This window comes from Lipotes vexillifer, unplaced genomic scaffold, assembly GCF_000442215.2.
Source record: "Lipotes vexillifer unplaced genomic scaffold, Lipotes_vexillifer_v1.1 scaffold621, whole genome shotgun sequence".
Classification (NCBI taxonomy): domain Eukaryota; kingdom Metazoa; phylum Chordata; class Mammalia; order Artiodactyla; family Lipotidae; genus Lipotes; species Lipotes vexillifer.
Window position 1 is genome coordinate 4,213,945 of NW_006792411.1, and position 17,867 is coordinate 4,231,811.

The window sequence follows — 17,867 nt, forward strand, 5'->3', positions numbered from 1 at the left end:
ACCAGCTGTTTTACATATACTAAGATTCCTCACTCTCTGGGCCTAACATGCTTGATTTTGATCCAGTGGGCCGTGAAGTGTGTTAATTTGAGATTCTGATAAAGTTCAAATGACAGGCGTCTGCACCTGACATCTTAACAGACCTATGATCTAGTGGAGCACTGAAAAATAACTTAATGAAAAATACCTGGAAAAGAAAGCCACTATAAGAACCAATATTAGAAATATAGAAAGAGGAAAGAGGTATGAGAAAGCAATGGTTTGAAGCCTTAATAGTGATAAGATCCTTTGACCTGCTAATATCACATAGAGAGATCTAGTTTAAGGAAGTCACCAGTTATGAGGAAAAACAATAATAGACAAGGATACAGCATTATTTTTCATGGTGAAAAACTGAAAATAACATAAAGGTTGAAGGTGTTGCTAAATACCTGGAATGAATATTTAGTGCCATAGGGAGTGCTCGTGAAATAAGTACAGCAGGAAACAATCAGGCTATTAAAATACAGAGTGTGATATCAACTTTATTTTTTTAGTTAGAGGATAATATGTATGGAAAATGTCTGCAAGGAAATGTAGCAAAACATCAACAATGGTTATTTCAGCATGGCTAAATTATAGCAGATTTTGTTTCTTTATTCTTTATTTTCTACAATAAGCTTATATTATTCAAAATACTACAATAAGCATGTATTACAGCAATACAAAGCAGCTCTAAAAATAGGCATATATTACTCAGCGAAAGAAACTAGTTACTTTAGAAAGAAGTAATGGTTCTTAGCCAGAAAATAAGTATTTTATGAGGAAAATAATATACTCTGTGTTATTACTATTTATGGGGTTGTCAGAATGTGTTTTTCCCACTATGACTCTGTTAGATTGAGGAGAATAATTTTTCATTTTTGATTGGTGGTTTATACGCTGAATAAGGCTGAATGAATCTGAATCTTTTTTAAATTCTAGAATTTTTAGCATGTAAGCCTTTTTGCATAATTAGTCACTTCTACTTGTAGGAGAAACAAATTTAGTAAACCAGAATGCCACAGTAGTTTGACGTTGGTTCTTTCATCCAGAAAAAGTGTTTCAGACTTCAGACACTATTATTGTTGATGTTATTTTTAACTTTTTATATTTTTATTTTTTTCTGAAGAATAGATTTCCAAAGTAAGGGATGATGAAATACTGTCCTTATAAAAAGAACTATGTGGGAAATTATTGAAATTTGGTTAAGATAAATTGAGATTTACAGACAAATTTAGCTTTGGATTTAAATAGCCTTTCTGCCATTTATAGCAAAATTATTTTCATAAATAGGAATGTACGTAACTCTTTATTTGAAGATTAGTGTGACTACAAAGTTTCTAAATGTGTAGTGACTTTGTAAGTCTTAACTAGGCCTGTCCTTTTGACCCTCTACAGTCCAGGACAATGTCTGGAGAACTTCCACCAAACATTAACATCAAGGAACCTCGATGGGATCAAAGCACTTTCATTGGACGAGCCAATCATTTCTTCACTGTAACTGATCCCAGGAATATTCTGTTAACCAACGAACAACTAGAGGATGCAAGGAAAGTAGTGCATGATTACAGGTAACATTAACAAGTACGCTTTGGGGCTTAATATATTAATAGATCATCATGTTAGCCTATTGTCTTTAAACCTTCCCTTAGTGATTTTTCAACATTTTTTTTTGCAATTGATTCCTTTTTATAAAAATATATATATATATATATATATATATATATAAGAAATAGGAAGACGTGTTTCATTCCCCATTGTTGACGCTTAACACAGATACTCAGGGTTCGTAGTAACCTGAAAATAAGCCAGCCATCCCTCCAACTCACAGGTGCCAATCCATGAAGTCCCCTTTCTAGAGCCCTGCCTTCTGCTCGCCAATACAACCACACCTGCATCCACAACTTTCTGTCTCCAGATGGAGACTGCATCTTACAAAAAGCAAGTCGTCAAGAATTAGGGTAGGTTGTTCGCTTCTTCTCAGATTAAGCCCCAGTGAATAAACCCCACATATAGTAGCTCAGATTGGAAGGATGCTGGTGGCACAGTTTGTAGGTTTGGGATGGACACCGTCAGTTCAGAGAGCCAGGCATGAGGTGAGAGAAGAGACATGCTCTAAGGCAATGGTCACAACTTTCTTTTTATTTTTTAAATTTATTTAATATTTTAATACAATTTTTAAAGGTTACACTCCATTTACAGTTACTACAAAATATTGGCTATATTCCCCGTGTTGTACAATACGTCCTTGAGCCTATCTTACATCCAATAGTTTGTACTTCCCACTCCCCCACCCCTATGTTGCCCCGCCACACTATAACCGCTAGTTTGTTCTCTATATCTGTGAGCCTGCATCTTTTTTGTTTTGTTTTGTTTTTTTGCGGTACACGGGCCTCTCACTGTTGTGGCCTCTCCCGTTGCGGAGCACAGGCTCCGGACGCGCAGGCTCAGTGGCCACGGCTCACGGGCATGTGGGATCTTCCCGGACCCGGGCACGAACCCGCGTCCCCTGCATCGGCAGGCGGACTCTCAACCACTGCGCCACCAGGGAAGCCCGAGCCTGCGTCTTTTTTGTTACATTTACTAGTTTGTTGTATATGTATGTATATGTTCCACATATAAGTGATATCATACAGTATTTGTCTTTCTTTGTCTGCCTTATTTCACTTAGCATAATGCCCTCCAAGTCCATCCATGTTGCTGCAAACGGCAGAATTTCATTCTTTTTTATGGCTGAGTAGTATTCCTGTGTGTGTGTTTGTGTGTGCGTGCGTGTGTGTGTGTGTGTGTGTGTGTATGCCACATCTTCTTTAGCCGTTCATCTGTTGATGGACATGCAGCTTTCTTGATAAAAGACCATATAAGAAATATTTCAGCCTTTGTGGACTACAGAGGATTTCTGTCTTATTCTGCATGTTCTGCCTATTCTTCTTAGTGTCTTGCGGGTTTGTTTGCTTGTTTGTTTGTTTTCTAGAGCTTTTCGTTTGTTTGATTGTTTTACAATCCTTCAAAAGATGTAAAAATCACTCTTAGCTAGCCAGCCGTACAGGCCACAGACAGTAGTTTGCTGACTCCTGCTCTCAGGGAAAGTCAGGCAGAAGCTGAGAATTGGATTAGTGGGAGCTATGAGCCTAAACATGCCAAGAATAATCCATGCAAGGTACGTATTTGACTGTCACATGGGTAGTCAGTGAGGCCACCAAGGGCGGTCTATAAACTTTGTTACCAAACACTGAGTCTGGCCAGGTCTTAGCATGTGCAGCCGTGCAGAAAGAGGGCTCCCTGGGAAGCAGAATATCCTGGAGCCCCACGAGCAAGTCCTCAGGAACGAGGCAGAGGAAGACAGCAGAAGCGCATTTCAGAATTCCGGCAAGTCAATGTTCCATGATTCTGGAACAAAGGCCATAAAAAGAGGAGAGGTGGAGATGTAAAGACAGCTAGGGGAGTTGAAAAGAAGCCATAAAAGAGATTGCAAAGCCCCTAAACTTGTAAGAGCAAAATTAAAATCTTCACTGGAGGCAGTGGTGGAGAAGTAATGACATCAATGGTACCGAGAGAAAAGTGGAAACAGAGATGCTGGGGATAAACCTGAGTCACTCTCCAAGGATGAAGATCTGAGGTCGGCACACTTTTTCTGCAAAGGGCCAGATGATAAATATTTTCAGCTGTGCAGGCCCTACAGTCTCATGCTGTGTTGTTTTGCTTGTTCACCACCCATTAAAAATGGAAAAACCATTCTTAGCGCACCAGCCATTCAGAAATAGGTGTGGGCTGCAGTTTGTCAACTCTTGATATAGATGAAAAGGTGAGAGTGTGAAAAGGATTGTATTTCAGGGGACTAGAGGATGGAGAGTGAAGATATAATTTATTGACGCTTCTCAAGGAGAAACTAGAAAAATGCGAAAGATGTCATAGTAAGTAGATAAAAGAATTTTCCTGTAGTGAGGACAAACATCCACAAACTAGGCTCACCCTGTTTCAGGCAAAGAGACCCACATATGGAGATTTTTTTTTTTCTTTTTTCTACAAAGAACTTTTAAAAATTTCATAAGCATTCAAACAGGGAAAAAAAGTTATTAAAAAAGAACAAATGACAGAGAAGTCTCAATCTTCTTATCTATGCACTGAGTGCCAGAGGACAGTAAAGGAACGTGTGCCAAGTTTCCAGGAGAAAGCATGTAACCCAGGAATTTTATACCAGAGTGTCTCTGTTTACAGAGGCAACAGAAAAATACATAACAACATCAAAAATAAACTCCTCATAAATCCTTCTTGAGAGGTCAGGAGATGAAGCAAAATTGAGTTCAAAAATAAGAAATCCATAGTATATTGTGATTCCTCAAACAATTCAAAATAGAATTACCATATGATCCAGCCATTCTACTTCTGAGTATATACCCAGAAGAATTGGAAGCAGGATTTTGAACAGATATTTGCACACCTGTGTTCATAGTGGCATTACTCATAATAGACAAAGGTGGAAGCAACCCAAGTGTCCATGGATGGATGAATGGAAAAATAAAACATTGTATATTCACACAATAGAATACTATTCAGCCTTAAAAATGAAGGAAATCCTAACACGTGCTACAACATGGATTAACCTTGAAGACATTATGCTAAGTGAAATAAGCCAGTCACAGGAGGACAAATTATTGTACAATACTACTTATATAATGTGCCTGGAGTAGCCAAATTCATAGAGACGGAAAATAGAATGGTGGTTGCCAGGGCCTAGGGGGCCAGGGAATCAGGAGTTATTGTTTAATGAATACAGTCTCAGTTGGGGGCGATGAAAACATTCTGGAGATAGATGGATGGTGGCAATAGTTGGACAATAACATGAATATGCTTAGTACCACAAAACTGTACAGTTAAAAATGGTTGAGATGGTAAACTTTATGTTATATACTGTATTACAGTAAAAAAAAAAAGAAAGCTGTAATATAAATAGACTAGTGACGAATGTCGAAACTGTTAAAATAGAAATAGTTGTTGCATTTCTAGTTGTAAAGCAATGTATAGGCAAAAAGAAATTTTAAGTGTTTTGTAAAAAATAGTAATAGCTATCTGAATCTAAAGCCCTAGATTGTAGTATCAAAAAAAATTTTTTTTAATAAAAAAAAGGAAGAGGAGGAATTAAAAGTATACCAAATATTTATCTTAAATAGGAGGTGGACTCAAAAGTATGTACGGTTTGGCTCTTTACCATGTTAGAGAAATGTGTCGTAGAATGGTTTTGAGAATCTTTTTTTTTTTTTCTTGTGGAACGCGGGCCTCTCACTGTTGTGGCCTCTCCCACTGCGGAGCACAGGCTCCGGACGCGCAGGCTCAGCGGCCATGGCTCACGGGCCTAGCCGTTCCGCGGCATGTGGGATCTTCCCGGACCGGGACACGAACCCGTGTCCCCTGCATCGGCAGGCGGACTCTCAACCACTGCACCACCAGGGAAGCCCGGTTTTGAGAATCTTAATGGTAACCACTAGTCAAGTTAAATCTTAGTATATATCTTCTAAAACCCCAAAGGCATAAAAACAAAGACAGTGTAATAAGTATAACTAAAGGTAAAACCAAAAAACTGTCATAGAAGCTTTTAAAATAACGTAAAACAAGACGGAGGAGGCCAGACAGCTTAGTAAAACAGTATGTGTAAAAGGGATTAAAGCCCTCTATTAAAATCAGAGACTTTAAAATTGTGTAAAAACACTTAAAAAGCTCAACAGTGACATGGCATCCCAATCAGAATGCATGAGGGTTGCTAGCTACATGACCAATCTCTGTATGAGGTCATTGTGCGTGGAAAAATACAATGACTTCCTCCAAGAATCATTGAGCACCTCACCTTCTTTTCTCTTCACCTGTTAAGGAATATAAAACCCTTAAAGTCTGTGTCATAAATTGCTCCACTGGGGATTAGGGGTAATGCTGCTTTTATCATGTCTGCTTTTATATTCATTATATATCTGTATATCTGTATCTTTATCTATATATTCATCAGTAAAACCAATTGGTGAATTAATGGATAAGAAATAGCCCAGAGTTCTCCCCCTAACCACTAAAAGACAAATTAGCTGTGAACTCTCAGAGGAGAATAGCTCAAAGGGTTAGTTGGAGTCAAGGAAATATCACGTACAGTGTACCTTCAAGGAATATGAATACCAATAATCTATAGTCCTCGTGGGATACCAACGTGCTATTTTAGTATGAATCCAAAGGGAGGTAATAAAAATGGCTAACATTACAAAGCAGGATGAAGGTAACTGCAAATCAAAAGGAAGCTGTATGAAAATTGGACAAAATTCAGTTGAGGGCGAATAGATCAGAAAAAATTTGATATTTATAAAATGACCATGTTCGGTATTCATGAACTAGTTAATGTTACATCAAAATATACAAAGAAAAGGCTGTTAGAAATGCAGACAGAACTTGATTAATCACATCAGAATTGTTCAGTACTTTGTACAAAAAGAAAAACCAAAAGTAAAATTACAAAGTAAAAATAATGAGAAAATTAATATGAAAACTTAAGGGATTGTGCCAGAATTGTACTCTGAGTGGAAGTTTATAGTTTTACATGTCTCTCTGATGAAATGTTAAAGGCTTACAGGAAATGAACTGAGACGTCAGGTTAAGAAATTAAAGAACAGCACAAAATAAGAAAAAGAAAATAGCAATAACACATGCTGTGTAATGATACTGCCTGAATCACTTCATGTGCATTCATTTAAGCCTCAACAGCCCTTGAAGGTAGGTGCTCTCATTATGCCCATTTTTCAGATGAAAGAACTAAGGCAGAAAAGTCAAAGTCCTGCCACTGTTAAGTGGCAGAGCCAGCATAGAAACTCAGACAGTCTGACTCCAGAGTTCATGCTGTTAACCACTATATAGACTGTTTTTCAAAGAAAACAGAGAGAAGGTCATTTTTTTTAAGGTCAGAAATTAACAGAATTGAAAAATACATGAAAAACCGGTTCTCTGATAAGCCCAGAGAAAGATAAGCCTCTGGCACGTCTAATCAATATAAAATAAATAAATAAAACTCAAAGTATGTAACAAGAAGATAAGAAAGTTGCCTGTGAGAAATAGAAATATAAAAATGAAGGGGATTCCCTGGTGGCACAGTGGTTAAGAATCCTCCCGCCAGTGCAGGGGACATGGGTTCGATCCCTGGTCGGGGAAGATCCCACATGCAGCAGAGCAGCTAAGCCTGTGTGCCACAGCTACTGAGCCTGCACTCTAGAGCCCGCAAGCCACAACTACTGAAACCCGTGCCCCTAGAGCCTGTGCTCTGCAACAAGAGAAGCCACCACAATGAGAAGCCTGTGTACCGCAACGAAGAGTAGCCCCCACTCGCCGCAACTAGAGAAAGCCCGTGCGCAGCAACGAAGACCCAACGTAGCCAAAAATAGGTTAAATAAATTTTTTTTTAAAAATGAAGCCTACTATGTAGCTCTTTGCTAAAAATTTTAGAAATATTAGTGAAATGTCTAGGCTTCTATGATTATATAAATTACCAAAATTGACTCAATCCAAAATAAGGCAAGGAAAGAGAAAAAAAAGGAACAAGGAAGAGATGAGACAAACAGAAAACAAAGAGCAAGATGGCAAAATAAATAAATAAATAAAACTTTCCCACAAAAATCTCCAAGGCCAATTAGCATCACAGGTGAAAGAAATTATTTCTTCACAGAAAGAAACTATATCAATTCCATCACAAACTCTCTCAGAAAATAGAAGAGGGGGAAAGACTTCTTCATCCATTTTTTTTTTTTTTTTTTTTTTTTTTTTTCCCGGTACGCGGGCCTCTCACTGTTGCGGCCTCTCCCGTTGCGGAGCACAGGCTGCGGACGTGCAGGCTCAGCGGCCATGGCTCACGGGCCCAGCCGCTCCGCGGCATGTGGGATCTTCTCAGACCGGGGCACGAACCCGCGTCCCCTGCATCGGCAGGCGGACTCTCAGCCACTGCGCCACCAGGGAAGCCCTTCTTCATCCATTTTATGAGACTACTGATAGCAAAACCAAAGGGATTACAAGACAAAAATTACAGACCAATATCCCTCATAAACATAGACACAAAAAATCCTCAACAAAATTTACAACTTAAATCTAGCCATCTTTAAAAGGGATAATACCCAAAATAAGCAGAACCCAAATACGGTTCATCACAAGATTGCAAGTTCATTTTAACATTTGGAAATCACTGTATCAGTAGACTATGACAGGAGAACATACTCTCTTCTCAATAGGTGCAGAAAAAGCAGACAAAATCCAACATCCCTTCGTGATAAAACTCTCAGCAAACTAGGAATAGAAGGAATAAAGTGCATCTAAGAAAAGCCTATAACTAACACCAAATTTAATGATGAAAGAATGAAAACTTTCCCCCTGAGATCAGGAACAAGGCAGGGAGTTCAGCTTTCACTACATTTATGCAGCATTGGACTAGCATAGCTAGTCCAATAAGAAAAAAGAGCAACAAAAATAAAAGATGTACAGATAGGAAAGGAACTAAAACACTCTTCATTCACAGAAAACATAATCATCTATATAGAAAGAATCTACCAAAAATGCAAATAGAGTGTGTTTAACACAGTCACAAGATATATTATAAGATCAATATACAAAAATCAGTTGGGTTTCTGTATAGTAACAACAACTGGAAGTTGAAATTTTAAAAATCCTATTTTCAGTAGCAACAAAAATATTAAATGCCTGATTTCAAGACTTACTGTAAAGCTCAAGTAATCAAAACAGTATAGATATATAGATCAGTGGAATAGTATAGAGGATCCTAAAATAGACTCAAACATATATAGTCAATTGATTTTTAAATAAAGATGTCTGGATAATTCAATAGAGAAAGAATATTCTGTTCAGTGAGCGGTTCTGGAAAAAATGGATTTCCACATAAAAAAAGAGTATTAATCTTTAAACAAAATCATAAACATAACTTGAAATGGCTGATAGACCTAAATATGCAAGCTAACACTGTAAAACTTCTAGAAGAAAGCAAGATAAAATCTGTATGACTTTGGGATAGGCAAAGGTTTCTTAGATAAGACATAAGCATGAAGAATAAGGGAAAAGATATGTCTCTCCACTTCGTAAGACACTGTTTAGAAAACAAAAATGCAGTTCACAGACTGGAAGAAAATATTTGCAAAACCTATAGCTCGTAAAGGACTTATGTCCAGAAGAGAGAAAGAATTCTTTTCATTCCAACACAATTTGTTTAAATGGTCAAAAGATCTGAATAAGCTGATGACACTAAACCAAAGAAAATATAAAAGTATCAAGTAAGCATATGGAAAGATGCTGAGCATCATTAGTTGCTAGGGAAATGCAAATTAAAACCACAATGAAATATCATCTCACACCTGTCAGAATCAAAAAGGCAACAAATAACAACTGTTGGCGAGGATGTGGAGAAAAGGGAACCCTTCTGCCCTTTTAGTGGGAATGTAAATTGGTGCAGCCACCTATGGAAAATAGTATGGAGGTTTCTTTAAAAATTAAAAATAAAACTACCATACGATCCAGCAATTCCATTCCTGGGTATTTATTCAAAGAAAACAAAAACACTAATTAGAAAAAGATATATGTACCCCTGTGTTTATTACAGCTTTATTTACAATAGCCAAGATATAGAAGCAACGTAAGTGCCAATCAATTAGATGAATGGATAAGAAGATGTGGTATATCTAGATATGTAAAACATCTATTACTCAGCTGTAAAAAAGAGTGAAATCTTGTCATTTCCAACAACACGGATGGACTTGTGTGTATTATGCTAAGTGAAAATAAGTCAGACAGCGAAAGACAAATACTATATGATTTTACTTATATGTAGAATCTAAAAAATAAAACAAATGAACATAAAACAAAAACAAACTCATAGATACGGAGAACAAACAGGTGGTTGCCATCGGAAAGGGGGTTGGGGGGGAGGAGAGAAATTGGTGAGGGAGATTAAGAGGTTCAAACTCCCAATTACAAAATAAATGAGTCACAGGTATACATGAGGCACAGTACAGGGTGGAGATATGTCAATAACTATAATTTTAATATCTTTGTAAGGTGACAGATGGTAACTAGACTTATCGTGGTGATCATTTTGAAATGTACAGAAGTGCCGAATCACTATGTTGTGTACCAGGAACTAACATAGTGTTGTAGGTCAATTATACTTCAAAAACAAACAAGGAGACAGACAAACTCATAGAAAAAGAGATCGGATTTGTGGTTACCAGAGGCGGGGGTTGGGAGAGGGGGAATTGGCTGAAGGCAGTCAGAAGGTATAAACTTCATTATAAAATAAATAAGTACTTGGGATGTGATGTACAACATGGTAAATAGAATTAACACTGCTGTACGTTATATATGAAAGTGGTTACGAGAGTAAAGTCTGAGTTCTCATCAGCAGGACAAATATTTTTTTCTATGTCTTTAATTTTGTATCTGTATGAGATGATGAATGTTCACTAAACTATTGTGCTGATCATTTCATGATGTATGTAAGTCAAGTCACTATGCTGGATGCGTTCAACTTAGTGCTATATGTCAACTATATCTCAACAAAACTGGAAGAAAAGAGTATACATTGGGAAGTCTAAAAATGAAAAACAAAACAAAAACCACAATGAGATACCATTTTATACCTACTAGAATGGCTAAAAAGAGAATTGATAAATACCTGTGGTTCATTCATTCAATGGAGTACCACTCAGCAATTAACCGGTCACTGATATAACAAAGATGCATCTGAAAGCACTATGCAAAGTTGAAGAAACCAGACACATAATGCTACTCACTCATATGATTCCGTTCATGTGAAATTCTCAAAGAGGCAATACTGTAGTGGTAGAAAGCACATCTGTGGTTGCCAGGAAGTGGGGGAATGACTTCTAAGGGGCCTGAGGGAACTTTTGGGGAGATGAAAATATTCTATACCATGATTCTGAAGGTGGTTACACCACCGTGTACATTTTTCAAAACTCATCAGATTATATACTTAAATGAATGACTTTTATAATATTTAAATGATACCTTAATAAAGAGATTTAATTTTTTTTTATGTTATGGGAACGTAGAACACAAAAAGATATGCTTTCCCCTTTGGTAACTTGTAGGTTTGTTTTCTATTAGACAGTATTTTTCAATTTCATTCCTAAGAACTATATATATATATATATATATATATATATATATAAATTAAATATGGCATTCCTTTTCCACTAATATTTGAGGAATAACACTTTCTGGATTAAGTATATAGAGGTGAGAAGAGGAATAGTAGAAGAAAATGTATATATCAATGTTAGGAATAGGTACCTTTGCCTATTGCTATTCCATGATGTTCTAAAATGTGGTACCAAAACTCTTAATGCTAATTAAGGTCAAATGATATATTTATATATGGTATCTGTTTAAAATTGAAACTGTAATAATGATTCTGACCTATAGACTGGGGATATATATATATATATATATATATATAAATTAAATACCTGGGAATTAACTTACCCAGAAGTAGGAGGCAAGTACAGACCACTGGGCGACATTAAAAGATGCCTTTGAGTAACTGGAGAAATATGTGGTAGACCTGGATAGAAAGTCTTACTGCTGTAGAGATAGCAGTTCTCTTCAGCTTAATATAGTTTTGGTCAAAATACAATTGCGATCCCCTATAAAATTAACAAAATAATTCTAAGAGTTACCTGGAAGAACAAATTACTGTGTGTAACTAAGGCACTTTTGAAAAAGCAGACGAAGAGTAGTGGAGTGAAGGACCGTTGCTCTACCAGATATTAAAATGGACCCTCAGTTAAAATGGTGGGTTTGGCAGCATGAGGTGTAGATGATGGGCACACTGTAGAAGGTCCAGAAATCAAGCCTAACATTCACAAAAGTTCATGATGGTAAATATAGCATTGAAATCTTGGTATTGGAAGGGCAGACCAGCCAACTGGAATCTAAAATTAAGCAATTTCACATATTCATATCTTAAGATAAATTTCAAATCGATTAAAACTGTGACCAAAAAAAAGAAAAAACTATTAGGAAAATGCAAAGAAGTATATAGGTGAACATACCTATAATCTTGAAGTGGGTCACGCCTTTCTAGGCAGAAACTTCATTTGTTCCTACCTGACTGCATAATAATAAAAATTTTCAGGGTGGCAGATAACATAACTAAACAAAGTTATCCACATTGTATAAAGAATACAACAGGTTACCTAAATAATAATGATGCTACTGCTGCTGAGGATTAAAAAAAAAAAAAAAAAGACATACTCAAGTAGAGAAAAAGGATAAAAGATATATTTACAGTTTTAATATTTTACATAGCTTTTGTCTCAGCAAATGTACTCATTTCTTTCTAAATAATCTTGGATGGGGAAAAAGTTTTATTTATAAGGATATTTACTTCCTTATCCCTTACCAATGGAAAAGGTTAAAAGCAATTAAAATGTCCAACAGTAGGGGATTGGTATAATTTCTAAGTCTGCCATAACACATTACCACAAACTGAGTGGCTTAATTCAACAGAGAAATTTATTCTCTCACAGTTCCAGACTCTAGAAGTCTGAAATCAAGGTGTTGTCAGGGCCCTGCTCCCTCTGACGGCTCTAGGGCAGAATCCCTCCTTTCCTCTTATAGCTTCTGGTGGCCCTAGGCTTGTAACTACGTCACTCAAATCTCTGCCTCTGTCATCACATGTCCTTCTTTGTGTGGCTGCACTTGGTCGTATAAGGGCATCAGTCATTTGATTTGCTCCCTCCTGCCCCCGCCAATCCAGCATGACCTCATCTTAACTATGTAATTACATCTGCAAAGACCCTGTTTATAAATAAGGTCACATTTTGAGGTTCCAGGTGGACAAGAATTTTAGGGGGGACACTATTCAACCCAGTACAGATGATATAGAAGAATATCTAAAGGTATAGAGAAATGTTTACAAAATATTATTGAATAAAAAAGGTGATTTGATACAATGCCTTTAAATAAAAATATCATGTATAATAGATCCAATAAAAGCCTGAAAGGGCATTTACCAAAGCACTGCCAGTGGTGCTAAGTTGGGAAAGGCTTGAATGATTTTAATTGTGTTAATGAATTCCTGTATTTTCTAAATTTTTTGCAATGAATATGTGTTTCTTTGATAAAGAGCAAAAACAGTGAGCCTTTCTTATCTAGGTTTTCAAACTATAGGTTTAAAAATGAATTCACATTCTTGATTGCTACAGCTTTTGTCTAATGAGTTAAAAATATCTTAGCATTTACAGAGTTCAAAGTACATTTTTAAATGTCATTTAAAACAAAGAATATTTCAAAGTTGAATACTTTCCTATTTTACAAGATGCTTTTGTTTTTCCAAATTATAGGCAATTTGAGGTTTATGGGTTTGACATGCTCATTTTAAGTGTTTATTGTCTTTTGTGTTATTAGAATTTCCCTGACTCTGTAATAGTTAGATTTGTCACTCCATCCAGGCACAGATGTTCTAGGTAAACATAAACTCCAGAACATTCTAGCTACATGTCTCTAGAGCACTGGTGAGATATTTGGAATGAACAATTGCCATGTTATTTGTTGCTGTTTTCCTAGGCAAGGAATTGTTCCTCCGGGTCTCACAGAAAATGAGTTATGGAGAGCAAAGTACATCTATGATTCAGCTTTTCATCCCGACACTGGTGAAAAGATGATTTTGATAGGAAGGATGTCAGCTCAGGTTCCAATGAACATGACCATCACAGGTTGTATGATGACATTCTATAGGTGAGTTCTGGCAATGTAACGACAGTTTGTTTGCTTTATATTCCAGAAGCTTAAAGTACATTTTTTTATGTGAGTGGTTTTATCAAAATAAATGTCATTTCATGTGGAGTTTCATTTTGTATAAATGTTGCAACTCTAGGGGGTTGTTTTATCTTTTCCCTCTGTTGAGTAGAACTCTCCTTGTTGCCCAAAAGGAGGTTGAATTTCTCCCTAAATCTTAGACCCAAAAGAAAATGAGAAAGAAAATAAAAAGATCCTCTAAGCAGATTCTGTTTAATCCATTCATATGATATAGGTATAAGTATAGGTGTAGGTGTAGACAGATAGGCTTATACATGTAGTGAGGAGGGACCAGAAATAGCCTACAAATGGCTTTTTTCCCTAAGAGAAGGGACCTGACATTAATCACATTAATTGAGTGCCTACTCTTTGCTGGGCTCCCTTACAAATTTAAGATAAAATTTAAATAAGTTAGCTCCATCCTCACCCTAACCCTCTGAGTTTGTTGCTATCCATATCTAACGAATGAGGAAACTGAGAATCAGACAAGATAAGAATCTTCCCAGCCACACCGGTCCTCGGCCTTTGACCCAGAACACACAGTCCTGGACCCAGCGTTCTCCCTTCTCCAGTTCATCTCCTCTCTGGTTACTGATGCTCACGTTGTCCATTCTGCATGGCGGCTAGTTCACAAGTGCTGGTGGGTATGTGATGGATCGTTCTGTTTCAGGACCACACCGGCAGTGCTGTTCTGGCAGTGGATCAACCAGTCCTTCAATGCCGTGGTCAATTACACCAACAGAAGTGGAGATGCTCCCCTCACTGTAAAGTAAGACTGGAAGATTTAACTGTCCTCTGCACTTCTCTGGGGTTCATTTGATTCACTGGTGATGCTCTCCTGGTTAAAAAATTATATTCGTACAAATTGTTTATATGGTTTGGAATCCTGGGGAGCATATTTTTCAGTAGTGTTTCTTTTCCTCCCTTTCTATGTAGGTAACGGTTTATTGCAGCCTGCCTTTCCAGACATCATCCATGCTGTTAGTGGCTCTGGTAGGAGGACATGGCTCCCACACCCTAGGGCACATCCCCCCCTCGCCCCCGCAGAACACACAGCAGGCAGCTCAGGGCTGGCCTGTGTGAAATGACACACCGTACCCCCATCCACCCTGTGGGTGTAGACAGATACCAACATCAAAAGTAGCAGAATCAACAGTGTGATCTCTGCAGAAATTCAGAGGAATTTTGTATCTGATTTGTCTTTAAAATAGGACGCCTCCAGAACCCAAAAGAAAGTGAATGGATTTAAAATTTTGCCTCCTGCGAAAAGATGTTCAGTTAGGCTAAAGTGATTAGTTAACCAAAACTTTGAACCTAACTTAGTAACACTTCAAAGCATTTTCTTTTTTGTTTTAACTCAAATTGCTTTTGACCATCTGTAGTCTTCTATTACCATCCTAGGGAACAAAGAATATTGAAATCTGCAACCCAGCAGTGCTGGTCACACCTTCATTTCATCCAATCCTTGAATTAAAATTTATTTTAAAATAAGAGAGAACTGCTTGGGCTTAATTGTATTTTGAGGATGAGACTTTTAGTATTTTTATACCATAAGATGTCACTTTTAGAATGGCAGCACTGCATTTTTACTTTCAGTATGTTTAGTGATATTTTGAGAAGTATTTTTTTTGTTTAAGCAAATATGCTACAAACATTTAAGCTAATGTGCATTTTCCCACATTGGTAGCTTCCTGCACAGTCCCTGCTTCCTTTATCCCCCACCACCACACATACGTATTCTCTATGTCTGCTCGTTTGGCGTGGTAGTTAGGTTTTATGTGAAGAATGCCATTTTTGTGTGGGTCTGCTTGCTTTTTCTCTGAATATCTCTACTTGTAGAGTGATGACGAACGTTGTTTTGTGGGATCTCCTTTTTCTAATTTATTTTATGGAAATATAGTTGATTTATAATGTTGTGTTAATTTCTGCTGTACAGCAAAGTGATTCAGTTACACATATATACATTCTTTTTCATATTATTTTCCATTATGGCTTATCACAGGATGTTGAGTAGAGTTCCCTGTGCTATACAGTAGGACCTTGTTGTTTATCCATTCTATATATAATAGTTTGCATCTGCCATCCCCAAACTCCCAATCCATCCCTCCCCTACCCCGCTCCCCCTTGGCAACCACAAGTCTGTTCTCTATGTCTGTGAGCCTGTTTCTGTTTCTTAGATAAGTTCATTTGTGTCATGTTTTACGGAATCTCTAGTCTTAATCTTGATTTCTTCCAAAAATGTTGGGCTTGAGTTTTCTGACGTACGCTTGTTGTTTATGTACCATTTTCCTTCTTTTCAGTGAATTGGGAACAGCTTATGTTTCTGCAACAACAGGTGCTGTAGCAACAGCTCTAGGACTCAATGCATTAACCAAGGTACTCAGATTTTTATTTCCATAGCAGTAAAGCTTCTTAATTTGTTCTCACCTGCCTGGCTCTAAGTCTCTCTGTTAATTTCTCAAAATAGTTCAAGTCCTATGAGTCTCTTATTATAGTCATTATCTTCGACTGCTTTCTTAAAGTATATCTTTCAGTACGTTTGGGAAGGAGTGTCACTGATAACATCTGCCAAGACCCTGGTCTGTACCTGGCACTGTGTATTCAATGCTAAATGCTCACCCACCCATACAGCCCACCAGAGGCTGGGTGCCGGGCTGGGTACCTCCAGGCACTCCCCTGAAGAGGTAGAGGGGTCAGCATCTGAACCCAAGACTGTGGGACTCCAAAGCCCCTGCTCCATCAGCCACATAAAGCCATCAGAATATCTTGAAAGTCTGCCTTGTCGCAGTATGCCCAGGCTGGAAATAGAAACGTACCTCTAGGAAACCAAGTTTTGAACGTACTCTTGGCCCAAGTTTCTATACAAATAGGACTCTGCATTTGTAGAGGTTTTCAAGAAGAAATAAGTACTTGTGTTCAGTACTACAGGAAAAATAAGATCTTGCTTTTGGAATTATCTTTTCTGCAGCATGTCTCTCCGCTCATAGGACGCTTTGTTCCCTTCGCTGCGGTAGCTGCTGCTAATTGCATTAATATTCCATTAATGAGGCAAAGGTAAGGTTAATATGCCCTCTTAGAGAGGACTTGTGCTTGACAGTAGGGTCTTATAATAATCTGCTTTGTTGAAACTTAAACAAATTTGTTTTATTTGAATATTTACAGATGAAGTTTTATGAGATCTGGGATCTGCTTCCAAACAATCTGGTTTTGGGGGTGAGGATGGGTCCATTGATGAAACAAGGTCAGCTCTGAGTTGCTGATTATTAAAGCAGAGGCTGATGGCCGTATGGGGTTTAGAATAGTATTTCTACCTCTGTATAATAAAAAGTTTAAAAAATAGATTCTCAAACTTACACGTCTATGCCTAGAAAGCTTTTTCTATACAATAGGTTCTTCCCCCCCTCCCCCCCAGATTTTCTCTTGGGGTTTCAAATAATATTAATCTATATCTCTGGAAGTATTTTTTAGTGCTGGCAAAAATTAAAGGAGAAGAAAAAACGAGAAAAAAACCCTTTTGGAATGGATAACGAAAAACGGGGTAACAGTAGGAGCTATAATTGTAGCAGTAGTGACCATAGTTAAATATGCAATAGTTCCGTGTACTTGTGACTCCTATGTCAGTATAGCTAGTTTATTTTTTAGTAATTTTATCTATCTCTCATTTGGAAAGTTGCTCAAATTTGCACAGGAGCTTAGAAATCAGCCTTATCTCCAAGTTAGCGTATTCACCTGTTGAGTCCTATTGTTATTCAAAATGCTACACCTTTTTGTTTTACAGAGTTTACTAGCATTATTTTACTTGTGTGTCTATCACACGAGGATTAAGCATGTTTGTGGTTTTAAAAATAGACTTGTTAGTGCCAAAAATGTCACTGGAGTGGATTTTTGGATTAAGTAGGGACTTGGGCTTTCACAGCTTCAGTACTGTTTCCAGCCGTTCCGCGAAGGCACCTGTGAACTTCTTTGCCCGTGTCTTGCTCTCTAGGGAGCTCAAAGTTGGCATTCCT

The 17,867-nt window shown here is 37.4% G+C and overlaps 1 protein-coding gene across 1 annotated transcript in view; it reads left to right on the forward strand.

The window, feature by feature from the left end:
- Window positions 1–1,428: 1,428 nt before the first annotated feature.
- The window catches only part of SFXN1 (sideroflexin 1), a 32,374-nt gene continuing 15,935 nt past the window's right edge, over window positions 1,429–17,867 (forward strand). The window contains exons 1-6 of the mRNA XM_007465552.1: window positions 1,429–1,592; window positions 13,630–13,800; window positions 14,531–14,629; window positions 16,161–16,236; window positions 16,829–16,914; window positions 17,846–17,862. Coding sequence (XP_007465614.1) covers window positions 1,429–1,592; window positions 13,630–13,800; window positions 14,531–14,629; window positions 16,161–16,236; window positions 16,829–16,914; window positions 17,846–17,862 — 613 coding nt within the window. The remainder of the gene's footprint in view (window positions 1,593–13,629; window positions 13,801–14,530; window positions 14,630–16,160; window positions 16,237–16,828; window positions 16,915–17,845; window positions 17,863–17,867) is intronic.